The 12330-nt window shown below is 28.7% G+C and overlaps 1 protein-coding gene across 3 annotated transcripts in view; it reads right to left on the bottom strand.

Moving 5' to 3' along the window:
• The window catches only part of LOC107453484 (uncharacterized), a 37652-nt gene extending 29396 nt beyond the window's left edge, over positions 1 to 8256 (bottom strand). Inside the window, exon 1 of one of the 3 annotated variants that reach the window (XM_016070344.4) lies at positions 7884 to 8256. Coding sequence is in view for 1 of the 3 variants with exons in the window: in XM_016070342.4 (XP_015925828.1) it covers positions 2937 to 2951 (15 nt within the window). In the remaining 2 variants the exon portion in view is untranslated. Of the gene's footprint in view, positions 1 to 992; positions 1143 to 2936; positions 3080 to 7883 lie in introns of those variants that run through there. The other 2 variants (XM_016070342.4, XM_016070345.4) reach the window with 2 other exon arrangements.
• Between the last annotated feature and the right edge of the window lie 4074 nt (positions 8257 to 12330).

The following is a 12330-nucleotide window of genomic DNA, read 5'->3' on the forward strand; positions in this document are numbered from 1 at the left end:
TATAGTGGTGTTTTTCACCAAAACACTCTACTGAACTATTTGAAATTACGGCTTGAAATTTTACTTTTAAAGCCTTTCAATTTTCCTAAAATTTGCGTTTTTAAAAAATAAGGAAAATTTCTTATCGAAAGTATCAAAATTAATTCATTTCTCTTGTGAACGTTTTTTTTAATGAATTATTTATTTATCCAGTAAATAGATTTGCTGCAAACATTATCAAGAAAAGTCATTAATTTCTATAGTGAACCGTGACTAATTCGATAAAAAAAGGAAAGTTAACCTATCTTCGTTTAGATAAGAAAAACGTATTTTCATGAGAAAGGAGCGTTTTAAGTTAACACCGTTAGAACGGAGCATTTTTGGTGAAAATAGCTGTGTTTTTCATCAAAAAACTAAAAAAATTGAAACGAAGACTCATTATATTGCCCCCAACTCCTTAAATTGCTCAAAATCTTTCAATTTCGATAATATGTTACTATATATAACTATATATACGATATATAAACTATGTTACTATATATACTATATATAAACTATTTTTCCAATCAATTATTTATTACTTTTTTGGGGACATGTTTCATAAATTTTAATTTAATAAACAAATTTATCATAAATATATTTTTAAAAAAATTCAAAAACATATGAGGTAATTTTAATACGATTTTGTCATAGTTTTTGCATCTTTTTCATAAACAAGCAGATCAAAAAAAGTTGTTATAATTTCCATAAAGAATCGCGACTACTACGAAAAAGGGAAAGAAAGTTTAAACTTAATTTCGCTTAGAAAAAATGTACAAAAAAATATGTAAAATATAATGGCTTTACATGCTATTATTTTTACCGTAGTGTAAATTAAACATATTACCAGTTTAATAAACAATTATGCTCAGTAACTAAAATAATTGAAAAATGTTATGCTTTTCAAAATATTGCAAAAAAGCATAGTATTAAAAAGGAATTCACAAATATGCAAATAAAAATATTCTAGATACCTTTTATCATGAAATGTTTAAATCCACACATAGAAAAAAAATCATATATCCAAGGCTATTTTCTTATTAATAAGACAAAGGTAAGTAAATAGAAAATAAAAATCCTATAAATGCATCCTACAAAACAATTTAGCTTACGATTGACAGAAGGCTATTATACCTTAATTCGTGAATCACAGATTAGATTTAAGTATATATGATCAAATAAAAATATATATAATCAAATAAAAATGAAATGAATTGACAAGCAAAAAATAATGCAAATAATTTCTAAAAATATAAGTCGAAGTGTAAAGCTTTCCAAATAAATATTTGTTTTATAAAGATAATGCATGCTTGAATCTTTGGAGGTAAGGGACTGGGATTGTTTGAAGTTAATCCTTTTCTAATCTAATCAATAAAATATTTGAATCACATCCGTAATGATAGGAATTCCATTTTTTTTCAATTGCGCTGCAAATGCAAGCTTTGGACTGTATTTTAAATGTTAAAAAAAAGTATTTTAAAATTCGTTTTCTGAAAGTGACCGGTATTGAAAATGACGCTGAGTTAAAAAGTTTAATTTATATTCTTTTTTAATCATGATTTTTAATATAGTATATTTATTGTTTTTTATTATTTATGTTTTGGTTTAGTTGGAAATTTAGAATCGATATCAATAAATTCCCATTAAATTTGATCACATTATTTATGTCATTATTCTTAAGATTCTAAGCGATTTTTTTTCTATTTTCTGCTAATTTTATCTACTTTACCTTGTTTGAAAAACATAAAAAAATATTGGGAAAAAATAACATACTCACAAAAATTATACCGATGAAAGTTAATAAAAAATGCATACAAAACTAACATTTAACCACATTTTAGGTTATATTTGCTGTGGATATAGCAATTTTGTACACTGTAGCAACCAAAGCTAATCATCTCTGGTCATTTGAAAAACCCATTGAATTTTTATTTTGTTTTAAATTAAGCAAGAGCTCGAAAACATGAGTTATAATCCGAATTTTATACCTTCGAGGCACTATTTTATATTTTCGAACAGACATAATATGCATATATTTTAACAAAATTCTTTTCTTGTTATTTAAATCCAATAAAGAAATTGTGTAGCAAATTGAATAGATACTTGGGAAATAGTTTTAACTCTAAAATAATACGAAGCAACTATAATTATATTTATAGTAATTATAATATTATAGTCATTAATAACGAAAAATAACTTACTCACGAATTTAGTATAGCGAATTCAGAAATATATTTGTATGCAACTGAATATAAATGTAACAGAAAGGTATTTGCATGTTATAAAAGCAAAAGGTTGCTCTTAAGCAGACTATCACACATACATTTAGGTTAATTTATTTGATGCTTAAGCCGAAGACAAAATTTGTTATTAAGCCACACAACTTTCGAGAATTTTTCTTACTTCCCTTTAGTTTGAAGGGGATTTTTTTTTAAAAAATTACATCGCAATTTGACTTTCATAAACTTTTTTTTTATTTGGTTTTCACATTTTTTAAATAATTGGCAAACATTTTTCTTTTTTTAGAATTTTGTCGTTTGTTGGTTACTGACGTAAGCATAATGAGAGACATTTCTTTTGCTTAATTTCTTCATTTTGAAAAATGGTAAGTACTTTTGTTTATTCATGAGAAAAAAATTCAAATAATAAGGAACTTCATTTAGTTAGGAAAAATTTATTACATTGGGTAAATGCGATAGCGAATAGAATGAGTTTATGACAATTTTCACCAAAAAGGTATTGGAAAAAAAGTGAATAAAAAAATAAAAAAATGAATTTTTTTCACTGTAAATGTTAAATTTCTTTTAATCGATATAATTTTTTTACTTGGATATATATATGAACATTTAGACGAAGATGAGAACAATGAATTTAAGAGCAAAACAAAGCACATCACATATCTGCCGTTGACTACTTACGAAATTTCCATGCATTAGAAATAGTTCATCAGAAATTTAAAAAAGATATATTTCCTAGTGTCATTTTTTTCATTGTCCTTATTTTATCTTTCAATTCAATTGTCTTTGCTTTCCGGATAAGCCGGTTTCCAACACCCACGAGAGCAATGCTTTTATTTTTGGAATGATGAAATCAGTTTTTTAAATTGAATCTGAAAATCTTATCAAACAAAAAGATTGCTGATGTAGCATCATTTCACCACAATTCAGTAAAGTTCAAATTACATATAGTAAATGAACAATTTGTATAAAAGATTCTGGAATTAAAAGGGGAAATATATAAAGGGGAATTAATACAATGCAATATTTTGAACTTCTGAGTTAAAAAAAATTTCCTAAATCATTCAATGAAAAAATGATATCTTTTTATTGAATGTAAACGCGTACGATTAAAATGAAATTGAGACTCAAAATCTTTTTTTTTTCTTTTTCAATTTTCATAAAGTGAGTTTTTGCGAGAATTTTTTTTGTCCTTTTTTACTCCTAGCAATGAGAAACAACAAAAAGTTAAGTGAATTGTTATTGTAATAGATTTGTTTCCATTATACATCAGTAAAAATACGATTTTTCGATTTTATTACTAGAATAGTTTATATAAAATAAAAAACTTTAGTATCGCACAACTTCTCTCATAAAATCAAAAAATTTTACCTTTGATTTAGGATTGTTAATTTTTCTTAAAATGGGCGATGAATCACCTCGGTTAGTCTTAACAGGGTCGTGGGCAAAACATTTTGTGGGGTTCTTTAAATATTCTCTCAAAAAATGGATCTCTTAGGGCCCTATTAAATTTGCTCTAAAATTAGGAAAATAAGTATGTACGATAATTTTCTTTTTCGAACTTCATCCCTAAAAGAACCACCTTAACATTTTTTTCCTTCTTTTCTAGTTCTCATGTTTTTCAAATATTATACGCATCGTTTAATTTTTATAAATAATCGCTTATTATATAGATAGGCGTGGGTTCTTAGAAGGCAGAAATTTTGTGTTCATGGCCAACATTAACACACAATCTAAAAACATTGAAATATATCCCATTTTCTAATACTTTATATAAGAAGACAATGAAAGATGTGTAGTAAATGGTGACTAGTGCACGTTAAATCTGTCGGGTCATAAAGTCCTCCATGTTCCCATACGAAATCGATATCTCTGGGCTACTGGTTCAGGAGCTCCCTTATATTCTGTATTGGTATCAAAATTACAAGGATACGAAGTTGAACATTGTTAGTCGTAAACCCAGAATTGGGTCGTTTATTCAACGACGGTTAGAAGATTAAAATAAATAAAAAATACTTTATGTAGGATAGAGCACTCGTTTCCCAACTCGGTGAATGGGGTTCGAATCCCAGAGATGGCTGGTCGATACGAATTCCGCTACCGGCTCACACTGACCAAAGTGCTAACGTAAAATATCCTCAGTGGTAGACAGGTCAGGGGTTAAAGTCCTCTTGCCGTCGGGCTAACAGTGGGAGGTTTAGGTGGTTTTTTCTCTCTATGTAACGCAAATGCGAGGTTATTTCCATCAAAAAGTCCTCCAAGAAGGCAGATTTCTCCCCATATTTGATCCAGGAGCTCTGTTGTCTTCTAGGTTGGTTTCAAAATTACGAAGCTACGAAGTTGAAGATTGGTAGTTGTAAACTCGAAATTGGGGCGGTTGTTCAACGACGGTTATAAAATAAAATTCTCTAAATAAAATGAGGTGACCCAGGTTCGAATTCCAGCGATGGCTGGTCGATACAAATCCGCACTCGGCTCGCACTGATCACAGTGCTGACATAAAATATCGTCAGTGGTAGACGGATCATGGATTAGAGTCCCCTTTCTGCCAGGTTAACTGTATGAGGTTTTCGTAGTTTTCCTACCCATGTAACGTAAATGCGGGTTAGTTCCAACAAAGAGACAAAGCATCCACGAAGGCAAGTTTGTCCAAATGTTTGATCCAGGAATCCTTTTGTCTTCTGGGTTGGATTTAAATTACAATGCTACGGAGTTGAAGATTGATAGTCGCAAACTCAAAATTGGGTCGGCATTTTAACGCCAGGTTATAAAATAAATTAGTTATTTGAATAATTTTCTTGAGAGGAGACTCTAAAAAAATGGACATCCCTGCCTTCAGTTGTCCTGGCTAAATTATCATCAAGTATGATTGAAACAAAAGTTGATTCTCGAATTTTCAATATTATAAATTAATAATAAACAAAATAAAAATTAACAAAAAAAAATTACAAAAAAAAAATTAGCAAAATAATAATTAATAATAAACAAAAAATAAAAATTAACAACATCGGCGTGGGACCACCAGAAATGCGGGATCATAATAAAATTGCCAAATCTTAACAAGATCTAAAAGAGTAAAAACAATCTTTATGGTTATCTCTATGAATTCGTTAATATTTACAGTGAATAGAAACAAGGAAACCAATTAAGTCCCACTCATCCTTATGTCGTGTTGCACTGACTACAACACAGAGGTTGAATAGGATGTTTGGCAACTATTATTATTATTATCTTTTAAAGCTATAAAATCCGAAGATTAAGTAACTTGGAAACTTGTAACCTGGTTATGAGTAAATAAAAATGTGTTGCAACATTTAATTTATTTTTACAATACTTAAAGCTGTTATTGATCAAAATGTCTCATTTATCTACTAATTTCATTTACAAACTATTGTCATTCATCTAACAAATTTTGTTTTACCAAAGCTATTTAACTATCTTGAAAAATAAATACCGTGCATGCATGTTTTTTTTTTTAAATTTCGCCGCGTTAAATAAAATTTTTAAGGAATTGCGAGTAGTTATTTTATTGTTCTGAGTTGAAGTGAGTTGAGTTAAATCATGTATAAAACATGAAAAATAATTCAGTTTTTTTTTAAAATTAATTTTAAAAAAAATAGTAGGTACTCCATAAATATAATAGCGGAGTAATTTATTATATGGTTATTTTCAAAATTTAAAAAACAAATGTCCAATTTGTTCTTTCCCTAATTTATTGTTATCCTATAATAATGTCAGAGAAACTGGCCCGCTGAGCAGAAAAGCCTCAAGGGAGTGAGTTTGTTTTCAATTTGAGGGACCAATGTATTAGCCATGACTGGTCAGCTAGGTGGAGTTTAAAGGACTCCCTCTAGAGGAGAAAAAATATTTACATTTTTCTATTAAATGAGTTTTGATAAAAACTAGGTTGTTAATCGTGGTTATAATTTAGGTTATTCGTGGATGCTCTCCAGCTAAGTACGAGAAAAAATTTTTTTAGCATTTTTCAGGAGAATCGTCATTTAATTTCTTAGTAGAATACCACGTCTAGTTAAAATGTACCTACATGCAAAAAAAAAAAAAAAAAAAAAGAAGTTAACTGTAAAAAAAAAAAAGGTTATCTTAAGAATTTTGTTAAAGATGTTGGCCTTTATTCTAATAGGATTTTTTTAACATAGGCAACTGCAGGGGAATATAAATTAGTTACTACCATGAGTATTAATAATTATAATCGCATGTATATTTGCGAAAATACATCATAAAATACTTTTAAAAGCTAATTGCAATTTTTCTTACAGTAGCTAAAAATGATTACGTTTAATTTTGTTGAATATGTCTCCAAAAATAGTCAAAATATTTTCAGTAACTACGAATGCATTAAGTTCTTGACATGGCTAGCAGTTTTTGAAAGAAGGGAGTTTTTAAAGTTAAAAATAAAATTTTAGCCGTATCGATGTTGTTATAGTTTGAGAAGTCCTCAGTCTTACATGAAGTTAATTTACGACGGCACATTTTATGAAAAAACAAGCTAAATTTGTAACTATTAAGTCACAAACCAAATGGATAGAGCGCTCGCTTTGAACACAAGTGATTCGGGTTCGCATCTCAACGATGACTAGCTAAATCAAACACAACGATAAAGCAAAATATTCACACTGGGTAAGATGGGGCACATGATAGAATCATAATTATCATCGGCCCAACCGTGGGGGGGGGGGGGGGTTCTGATTTTTCGTCTTAGGTACCGACAACTAAGGCAAGTTTGTCCCAATACATGACTAAAAAAATTCGCTGAATTTTTCAGTTAAGCTCAAAAATTACAAGATTATGATGTTAACATTTAAAGTAGCGCATTCATCATAAATCGACTGTTTAACACTGTTAATAAAATAAAATACTGCTTGTATGTATCTATAGATAAAATTGAAAAGGTAGACATATAGTAGAGTGGGTAACATACAATTGTTTCCCTAGTAATATTTACATTGTCATCAAGTATCTTTAATAATAATCATAATAAATAATTATAATAAATAATAATAATAATTAATAACGATAATAAATAATAATAATAATAAAAACGATAGGATTTTGAAAAGTTTTACCGAAAATCTACAGCAATTTAATAGTTTACACGAAATGAATATTTTATTATTATATTTTTAAATTTATTTAAATTATTAAGATGTTTCATTGCATTATATAAACGATGTTCAAATTGACGTTATTTGAAGGCTTGTCTTCAATTATGTATCAATTGGTTGCCAATAGCAAGCAAAAAATCGACAATAATCAGCTATGATAATAATAATTAATGGACTGCTGCAGGGCAACTGATTCACTTAAGCCATACAGATTGAAATATTTTACCGAAGAAATAAAGGGTTGAAATAGGTTGACAATTAATATTGAAACTCATAACTAATGATAAATACTCATATACAGATAAAAATATTTGTTCATTATTCAACTAATGAAACAAATATTCAATCCTTCTTTCATACAAAATACTTAAATTATGTATAGCATATCGTTTTTCCGCTTTTGAATAAAAGCATATAAAACATAAAATAATCAAAAACTTATAAATTCTACTTAAATTCATGAAATCAAAAATTAAGAGCATTGTTTAAACTAAATTACACTTACTTTATCAAAGCTCCTGGTGTTTTGCGAAAGTTATTCAGTTGTCGATGAATAGAAAATCAGAAGAAAATTAATCAAAAATACATTTTTTCTCTTATTTCTATATTCAGATGCAGACACCCAATATCATATAATTCAACGCATTCCGAAAATCATAGTCGAAAAATATATTCCGTACATTCATAAAAATCAATGAATCTTCAAATTAAATTCATTATTTAGCGAAGTATGTTCACAGTAACGATTCGAGTCGCTGGAAAGATATCTCCATAGAGACATTGTCCACCGCGCTCCTTCGAAACGTCCATCAACAAGTGTAAGTTAATCCGTGGGAAGCAAGAATTCGAGAACTGCTCCGCATCACTTAAGGGTTGCTAGAACAGAAGAGAAAAACCTGATTTGTTTTACACATTGAGTTAGAAATAAGAAGAAAACAAAAAGCGCCAATGCGAGTTATAAGTTGGATATGCAAACGATTTTCTATTCAATCATTGTCTTAAGAATTTTCAATGGAAATTCGATTGATTCCATTGGAAATCAAGATAAAGAATATTATTTTTTAATTGATAGAACAAAACTACGGAAACGAAAAGGAGAAAGACCAGATCTTTCCTTTTTTTTTTCTTTTGTAGTATTGTGGAGAATATTTTTTTATAAATTTTTAAATTCGATTGATTGCTTATTAAAGGCTGTAGTTCCCTTAGTATAGAGAAAAAAGAAAAGAAAAAAAAACCACGTTCCGTCTACTTTGTAATATTTTTTTTTACACGAATTAGAAAAATTAGCCTTCAAATTTTATTTAAAAGTTGATATTGTAAAATAAAATAACAGTATTAGATTGGAGCACTTTGGGGTAACACACCATCGGGTTTTAAAAAAACTTATAAACTTTAACTGATCTAAATATGCAGACTGAAAAAGCTCAAAGATATTTCATTTTCCTCGAAAATAAATTATAAAAGCGGATAAAAAAATTTTATTCCTGAAAAATTTATTTTGAAAGTTTCTTTAAATACAAACTAAATCAAGTTCCTTAACCCCTTCAGGAACATGATCACCTATATGTGATCACGCGATTCTCCCTTCACGGCCCACAATATCATGTATGAGTGAGCCTTTCTGATTCTAGCGGACCACACACGGACGTAATCTCAACAGTACTCTCGTATTAGTACGCATAGGTACTTTTTAGAGAGTATAAACTAGGATTTTGCAGACTTGGGATAGCGCTTCTTTTTCCATCTGCCTGTCCTGAATAGATCAATCAATAAATGATAGTTTTATTAATTTTTTAAATTTTGAAGGAGATGCAATTACGCAAATTTTTGTTCATAAAAACTGCAAATGACCATGCAAAACATGTGGTTCTCTATGGAAGGACGCAACCTTCTCATATTTTAAAACTTAAATATTATTAACACTCTTATACATTTTATTTGATATTCTTTCAATGAGATAATTATTTATGATTCTACTTAATATTGAAGGTAAAAAGGTATGTTCCAATTAGAATCATAAATTAATCTACATATTCCAGCCCGAGTTCTTCTAATCAGTTTGTTCAATTGCATTTATGTTTATGATTTTTAATTTGAAACTAAAGAGATCTGTTAATAAAACAAGTAATTAATAAGACAAGTATCATAAATATAATTGTTAAGCTGAAAATACAAGTAGTTTATTATATGATATCTCTAGGTAATTTAATTTATAAGATATAATTTAAAGATGAATTGGGCTGGATCATAAATGTGACATTAAATTTGTGAAATAAGATTATAAATGAAAGATTAACTGTTAGTATTAGATAGAGCTTCCGTAAATTTTTAAGACAACGGTTAACTTCTCAGGACACTATCAAGTACGGACCACTGTCACTCAAATGTTGAGATACTAGTAGTAAGTAATTATTTCAAGTTTAATAAATTAGACATATTATTCATTATAAAGTGATGAAAGGGTATATCTCTATTAAAATAAACTATAACATTTGATGCACTTAATTTTATTTTCAAAATCGGGATAAAAAAAAATGAAATTGAACAGACTAAAACGAATAAGTAGAAAAATTCTGTTTTAACTGGCATAATTTTCAGATGTTAGGTTTACTTTGTGATAAGTGAAAAAAGTTCCACATTTAAACAGCTTTCGTATTTAGTTTTGATAGCAGCATAAACTGAAATAAAAAGTTGTATAAGTCATCACTTGAAATGGGCGAATTATGGTCCGTCCACTTGCCAACTTACCTTAAATATTTTGTTCCATTCGCTATACTTTCAGTCCTCATTATTATTATTTTTTTAAAATTTCGTTTATCAATTTCAACTAATTCTTCTTAAAGTTTGTTTCGAATCCCCAATGTCAGGAAGCTCTGGCATAATGAATTTATAATGACGATTCGAGCCTAAACTTCAGTTAATAAATACAAAAGAAGTTAGTCGTTTAGAAATCCAGAGGTTGTAAACTATCGGAGAGGACCACTGCACTAAAAGCAAATAATGTACAGCGCGGGAAATAAAAAAAGAGTGCACAGATAACTTTTGATCTAATGATCGAATTTTCGCGGAATTTAATGTTCTTCAGCGTCAAGACAGCTTTGGATGGGATCTGGCATTCTCCTCCATTTTTCGGTTTTCAGAATATCCATCTAAGGCAGGGTTTCTTAAGCTGTGGTTCATGAACCCCTAGGGGGTCCATGAGTCATATTTTGGGGGTCCACTAACTACTCATAATTTTTAAAACTTCTGTAAGCCTACCCATTGCATGTAAAGCGATCTATGGCAGCTATAATTCCGTTTGCCACGGTGTATCTTTGCGAAGCGGGATTTTCCACACTCGTGACAATAAAAACAAAACATCGAAATCGATTGAATGTTGAACATGATATGCGCGTTGCTTTGTCGAAAACTATCCCCCAATTCAATTTATTAATTAAGGAAAAGCAGCATTCCTTAATTAAAAAATTTTAATTAAGGAAAAATTTTAATACTATTAAAATAATAAAATTGTTTTCTTGGATGGTTTTTGCAATTATTTTTTTCACAGGGAGGTGGTCTGTGACTTCTTAAAATTTTTTAAAAGGGGTCTATTTTACCAAAAAGGTTAAGAAACATTGATCTAAGGCGAAGTTTGCCTCTTTCTCTAGTTCGTATAAGCTTGGCTAGAAATAGTTTTCGGCAGTTTCGATCTGCCTGCATTCTAACCAAATGTCCAACCCGTTTCATCCATTGGATTTTCAAACATTTCACAAAATCAGGCTTTTTAAAGATTTTACATAAGTATCGAAATTGTTCGCCTTCGCTATAAGCCGTCCACTTTGTTTCCACCAAAAAATATTTCTTAGGACTTGCAGTATAAGAACTATATAAACTTAGGAAGAGTTTTATATATATAAAAAAATAATAAATAAAAGAAACATGGAATTTAATATAAATAAAAGAAAATCGTAATCAACTCAAATGAATGACATAAGAATTTGAAGAAAACGTACATTCTCAAAATAAACGTAACTTTTTCCCCACAGATTTGCATTCTTGATTCTTAAAATACGTGAAGTATTCGTAATCTTAAGAAGAAAAAAAAGTTTATAATAGCTCAATCAGGAGAGTGATTGAAAGTTAGAACCTATAAATGTTAATATTACTTTTTGTGTGTATTTCAAAATTTCTCGAGAACTTTCTAAAAAAAACCCAAAATTTTTTGCATGATTATAAAATTCTTTTATTTGAAGATTATTCTTTAGAATAATCCATTTTATTTAAAAATAATCGAGAAAATTTTGAATTGTAAGAAGCTTTTATATCCTTTGAAAAGAATGTAATTGTAAATAGCGAAGTATAAAATTTAAACGAAATAGAGTGAATAGTTTATGAAATTTTGTACCTCAGACGAACGATTTAGCTTCAAATTTGCCACTTACCATCCTTTAAAAACATATATTTTATAAAAAATTTTCTTTGGATTAATGAATTTTATAACTGTGAGCAAAAATTTCTCCGATTCGGTTAATCATTTATAGAGATATGGCGAAATACACAAAAAATTAAATTAATATTAAGGAGCCGAAATTTTCGAACGCCGAAGAAGAGCTGGCTTTTAAACAGATTCATATTTAAAAAATTATTAAATTGTTTCGAAAAATCGCAAAAATTATCGAGATTTTCCACTAATAATGCCCTCCCTTTCAAAATTTTTTCTTTTCTTGGTTGAATAAGTTTGATTTTAAGGAATTTAAAACGTCATTACTTTTGAATAATTTAAATATTGGTAATAAGTTACATAATCAGGTTGTTCAGTCCAAAACTGCCGGTGAAATCCTCTATTTGTTTACTTTAGGTTAAAATTAATGAGCAATTCTAAATTTTTTCTTTTGAGAAATTTTAGATAAAATATTAAAGCTTTTCATTATCAAAAAATTGTAAAATTTCGTGTTGTTTTTATGATTAGCAGA

The sequence above is a fragment of the Parasteatoda tepidariorum genome, chromosome 3 (genome assembly GCF_982258835.1).
Source record: "Parasteatoda tepidariorum strain Cologne lab strain chromosome 3, Ptep-v5.0, whole genome shotgun sequence".
In the NCBI taxonomy this organism is placed as follows: domain Eukaryota; kingdom Metazoa; phylum Arthropoda; class Arachnida; order Araneae; family Theridiidae; genus Parasteatoda; species Parasteatoda tepidariorum.